This window comes from Haliaeetus leucocephalus, unplaced genomic scaffold (assembly GCF_000737465.1).
Source record: "Haliaeetus leucocephalus isolate CR32 unplaced genomic scaffold, Haliaeetus_leucocephalus-4.0 Scaffold191, whole genome shotgun sequence".
Classification (NCBI taxonomy): domain Eukaryota; kingdom Metazoa; phylum Chordata; class Aves; order Accipitriformes; family Accipitridae; genus Haliaeetus; species Haliaeetus leucocephalus.
In genome coordinates, this window is record NW_010972627.1 from 647,415 (window position 1) to 653,320 (window position 5,906).

At 37.7% G+C, this 5,906-nt stretch overlaps 1 protein-coding gene across 1 annotated transcript in view; it reads left to right on the top strand.

The window, feature by feature from the left end:
- TDRD9 (tudor domain containing 9) overlaps positions 1 to 890 on the top strand; it is an 86,278-nt gene extending 85,388 nt beyond the window's left edge. The window contains exon 36 of the mRNA XM_010565449.1: positions 795 to 890. Coding sequence (XP_010563751.1) covers positions 795 to 890 — 96 coding nt within the window. The remainder of the gene's footprint in view (positions 1 to 794) is intronic.
- Positions 891 to 5,906: the final 5,016 nt, after the last annotated feature.

Sequence of the window (5,906 nt, forward strand, 5' to 3'; positions counted from 1 at the left end):
CAGTTGGACTCGATAATCTTAAAGGTCTTTTCCAACCTAAATGATTCTATGATTCATAAAGCTGAAAAGCCTGGTTTCCTACTCTGTTAGAAATGTTAACGTTTCTTTCTGTAAGGGCCTCTGCAGGCCACTAGATTTCCTGACGAACAAGTGCGTTTTCTTAATTAAAAGGGGGTGAGGAATTACTGAGTGTAGGAGTAAGATTTCTACACACACCCTCCCTGTGCCTCTCCCACCATGAGGCATAAAAATGAGGAGTTCAGGTCTCCCTTCTTGAAAAGATTGGCAACAGTGAGCGAGCACCAAGGGCACATACTTCTAGTAGGCATTCACTGAGGGGGTAGAATATGTCGTGATACACTGCCTTAAGCCAAAGTGTTTCTGTTTTCATTATTTCAAATTCAGTTATCCTTGGTATGAAGATAATTTCCTATTCAGTTATATTGGTGTTTAGCTTTCATAACAAGTTAATGTATAGGCCTTGGATCAGGATTTCCCCCACTGTATCTGAAATGAAGTCTGAAGAATCTCAGCACATCTTTCTTATATAATCACATAAAATACTACCTGTAATGCTTTGGAATTGATTGCGGAATAGTATTCTGACTCAGGCAAACCATGAGATACAGCATTTTATAGTACTGGCTCTTATGTTGAAATGTGTGGAATGGAACTGAAATTCCTGTATTATTTGAAACTGTTAAAACTCTGCAAGACTGTTTTCCTTAACTATGTTATATAGGAAAACATTATTAAGAAAGCTTTCTGACTTTCATCTTGCTTCTTTTGATTAGGTGGATTCTCAGCATATCATTGACCAGTCTGAAAATCAGCATGAAAGTCAAAATGGTCTTTATCAGCTACATAAGCTTGTTGTGTTGAATGTTTAAGTATTTCTAGAAGTTTTTCAGAAGTCAAGTTATTGCAACTAGTCTAAAAATTATTTCTGTCTTCTATGTAACTCTTGAGTGCTTGTTTTGGAAGACTGTTCCTTAAGATTAGTATAAGTGTACTGAAATACAGTTTGGGATATGTTAATGTTTTTTCTTAAAAGTTAAGGTTTGGGGACCTAGAGCAGACGAGTTTATAAAACAAACTGACATAAAGCAGGATGCAATTTTCATTTTAATAATACTTCTGAGCAGGTTTATCACAAGGTACATGAAAGACAAAGTAAATCTAGGTTTAGTTGTTCATTTTCTGTCTAAAGCTCATAAGCCATGGGGCATGATTTGTCTTTAACTGCAAGTTGCATTTTCTTTGTCATTAGTCTTTCAAAAAGCCATACAACAAAGGTGTTTGGGGCTTTTCTTAACCAAAAACTAGAAGTCAAAGAAAACTGATGTAGATTATGTTCTGATCCAAACTATAATTTCATATACTGGATGAAATTTTTCATTAATTTTTCATACATATATAATTTCTTTTCCTGTATGGCAGAAGAATGCTTTTGAATTACTGATTCATGGCACCTTTGTTTCATCCTTTCCTCTTATTTTTGCCCTAATTGGTCCTAAAATTAGTCCTAAAAATGAGGTCAGTGGTTTCAGAATAAAATGCAGAAGTGAAATAAAATGTATTTGTCTTTTCTCTTGTGCGGTCATGCTTAATAAAAGCTAAATTTAGTTATTAATGGTATGTGATTGCATTCATGAAATACATGAATACAAAAACAGTATGTGGAAAAGTATTAATCTTTTCACTCTTCACTCAGTGATTTGAAGATCATGTAATATCCAGTCATCCTCTGAGAACAGACAGAATTAATGGTCACCATTAAAAAAGTGGCAGATTTGGGGAAAATAAGGGGATGCTTAAACTAAGAAATTATTATAAGCTGTACTTAAACAGAGGGGCAACCGATAAGAGGCAATTTCAGTGGCTTATTGTAAGCATTATTTCCTTAGACCCTTTTTACTTATCCTTGTGAATTATAAAACATCATACTTTATACAGTGAGATAGGTTTAATAGAAAAATTGCATCTCAAGTGGCTTAGACAACACTATTTATCAGCTGAGTGTTGTATGCAAATTAAGCATTGCAGTTGAACACCTCTGGGGGCAAATGAAACAGGCAGAATGTCAAATCTTTGCTTTGCCTATTAATGATGGGAATTTCTGTAGAAAAAGGTAGCTTGGTAATACCAAAAGGCATGATATAAATAATGTAACTTACTGTGATTCCTCGTAAGCAACGCTGAAATTGATAGTTGAGAGGAACAGAATATATTTTCCATATTGTGGGTTTGTTGGTGGTTTTATTTTTAATCCTATGGATAGTGTCCTGGTGTGTTGCTGTGCCTGTGCTGCCATCTGGTGAGGGGCTACTGATGTGCTGCTTGTTCCCCTGTGAAGGTCTATGGCATGTTGTCATGCTTTCAGTAAAGAAGAGGTACTCTGTGATGGCTCATGTCATAATAAAACTGAAAGGTTTCTACTCTTCTCCTTATGATGAGAGGAGTAGATAATGCTAACTCCCCCACAGTCCAATAACCCATAACCTGCCATTGGTCAACTGAGAAATGAGAACTGTGTATTAACTCTTAAAAGCTCCTGATTTTGTCCTGGGTACGTAATATGCCTGCAGATGTGATACATGACAGATTATCCTTGAAGGAAACAGAACATCTTACAGGTTAGTCTTGCTGGCAGATGTTATTTATTGCCAGATGAAAATGTAGTACTAAAATTTTAAAAGCAGCAGTTGTATTTTATTGTTTGCAATGCTGCTGAAACCTAAATCAAAGTCACTTAAACAAGTTTAAGGTAAACAGCTTCAGGATTTTTCCCTTCAAGGTTGATAATATGTAGCATTGGAGAAAGAAGTACTGTAAAAAGTAGTGTCTTTGGATGGCTACAGACCTGCTCCCAGTCAACCTTGTGCCTTCCAGTACTTACTTCCATAAGAAAAGAAGGTCATGACTGCTTGTCAAGATCCCTTTTATCTCCAGGTGTTCACCCAACATCTAGCAGAATGAGATTTCACTTACCACAGTTTATGAGTGATCATCCACATTTATGTATTTCTTCCATCACTGAGTCCAAGGTAGAAATATTTGAATCTATAAAAGGTCAGATTAATCTTCTTGAATGCCTCCAATAGTAATGATAGTGACAAATTGTATTGATAGGAGCCTTTCAAGTCTGAAAATGCGCATTCACTATTATTCATAATTTCCCCCCCAGCTACAATGAAATCAGGTAGCAGTGTTAAATCAAAAGGAATTTTTTTTCCATTGCATGTAATTAACTTTTGAATTTACTGCCACAGGCTGTGCTAGAAACCAAATACATAAACAAATCCAAAAAAGACTCGGAACTCCAGGGAAGGCAGATCCTTCAATAGCTGTTAAAATTGAGGAACTCAAACTCCCTACCCTATTGAAATCCAGAACCTGAGAAAATATACTGAAAGAATGCCTGTTTTTATCCTTTCCCAAGTGTTTCCTTTTGGCAGATGTAAGGGTGAATATTCTTTACGTATCCTTTTAAAGATGGTGTAACAGATCAGACTAATAATTCTATCTGTGACTGAAACATTCTGGAACCAGCAATAGTAGAATTACATAGCGTGGATGATCACTAATAGAATGAGATGTCATTTAACTAAATCTACACTAAAGTCCTGGTTTTGGCTGGGATAGAGTTAATTTTCTTCCTAGTAGCTGGTATAGTGTTGCATGGTGCTTAGTTATGGGCTGGGGTTAAACAACAACAACTCAAGAGAGTTGCTCAGGATATGTAGTCTGTGTTTCTTGTCTTACTCTCTTCTACTGCCTCATAACTCTGCTTATATAGGATTCTGCAGTTAAAAGGAGGTGGATGCACAGCTGGTGTTCTGCCCTCAGGTCCTCTGTAGGAGGTGAACGACTTCAGGGTGCAGGTGTACCTGCAAATACAGATATGCCTGGCCAAAAAGATTCCAACTACAACATAAGGTGTATGCACCTCTGTAGCTGGATGTGTTTATAGACAAATACATTCTAAAAAAACCCTCTAGTTGCTAATGCGATCAATGACTTCTCATTTCTTCTGTAAACTAGTATCTGAAAAGAATTTCAATTAATTATGAATAATTTGAGCTGATAATAGATTTGGTAAATAGCACAGATACTCTTTTGGTTTACACTGAAATCTTGCGTTTTTCCTAGATTACTACGTACACTGGTTACATCTAGATTAGAACAAATAAATGAGGTTCACAGAAGACTTCTGTCTGCCAGCCTATTCATTCAGTCTTCAGATCAGTAAATAATAATAGTAATAATAATAATAAAAAGGATAGTGTTAAAAAATGATAGAGCATGTGAAATGCAATACCTTTTGGAACTACAGTTCAAGAGATACACTATATGAAGCCTTGACTCTGGAGGAAATTTGAGAAGCCTAAAGTGGAGAGATAAATGTGTGTGCTGTATCTGAGAGAGTTTATCAATTTCTCTTTGTGAGGCTGTCACAACAGACAGTGATGTGGAATTTGTTGGGCTGGAACGATTTTAGCCTTAGTTTGAAGTCTGTCGTTCTTGCCCCAAGAGACAGTGCTAACATTACTATCCCTCTATGACAACAAAATATGTTCATAATCTCTTTGAGTTCTTTTAAGCTATTACGAACACACAGTGTTGGGTCAGCCCAAGCCAGCTGTTTGCATTCAGCGTCAATACCCTTCTTCAATTAATATACCTTCAGTGCTAATTAATATACCTCAGAGGTGGGATTCATCATCTTACTGAATTTAGCTATCTAAAAGACAGGCATCTAGTCTCAACTAATTAGTTTAATAATTAGTAGTTAGTAAGTTAACAATTTAATAGTAACCAGAATTTTCTGAAAGGCATAGTATACGTCCAGCATTCACAATGGTTGACCATGAACTTAAGTTTTTTGATTGGTTGGGTTTGGTATTTCAAGTTCTGCTGTGTTTGATTTGCTGACAGAGAATACCTAGGTCAGGGTATATGCTGTGCCATCGGTTCCTCTCAGCCAATTACAGTGACAAGGGCCACAAGGATGGGAAGCAGATGCTGTTAAATTGCATACAAATGCTGCAGTGGTTACCAGACTGCAGAAACTTGCATAACTGGGCTGTGCAAGTTTAACTCCCCTTTCTTTGAGGGGTGGGTGGGACGAAAACTCTTCTGTCAGAGCAGAGACCCACTGCAATTACAATGGCATTGAGGTATTTTGAGGTTAAAAGGTGCTGAATCCACAAGAATTGGGTGGCTGCCATAGGTGTCACATCTCAGAGAAACAATCAGTAATGCTAAAAGCCCCAGTCCAAATGCTAAGAAAAATCCTGATGTGAAACACTAGCGGAACTACTAGGTAGACTACAAGAAAGGCTGCTCACCTCTGGTTCTTTCAGGATTCAGTTGGTTAATCCTTGCCTTTTTTTAGTTCTGCCTGAAATGTGAAGGGTTAGGTTCTGTGCATCACTGATCACCATTTTGAGACAGGGAAATCACATCTCAAAGCTGGCTGTATTGGCTAAGTCACTGCGTAGGTCTGTGGGTATTTGGCCAAGAAACTATCCTGTCTCAGCCTTGGAAGCATAGCTCTAGAAAAACCACTGATGACACAAAAGATGCTAATCCAGACATGGCAAGTCTAGAGCAGCACTCAAATGACTTGGGAGAAGTTTCTGCAGTTACCTTTCCTTTACCTGCAGGGTGTAAGTTAGGAACAGATCCTGCACCTGGTACTCAAGAGTACAGTCTGGCTCTAGGCTGTAGGCACTGTAAGGGTGCAGGCTGAATATGGCTTTAGGCAAAGTAAGGTAAGTGGTTTGGCATCAAGAACTAAAATACAATTGGAAGAAGGCAGACAGGGTACCTGAACACCGAAGTGCAGCGTGAGTCCCAGGCCTTGCAGAGACTGCAGGCAAGATAAACTGCTGATGTTTTTT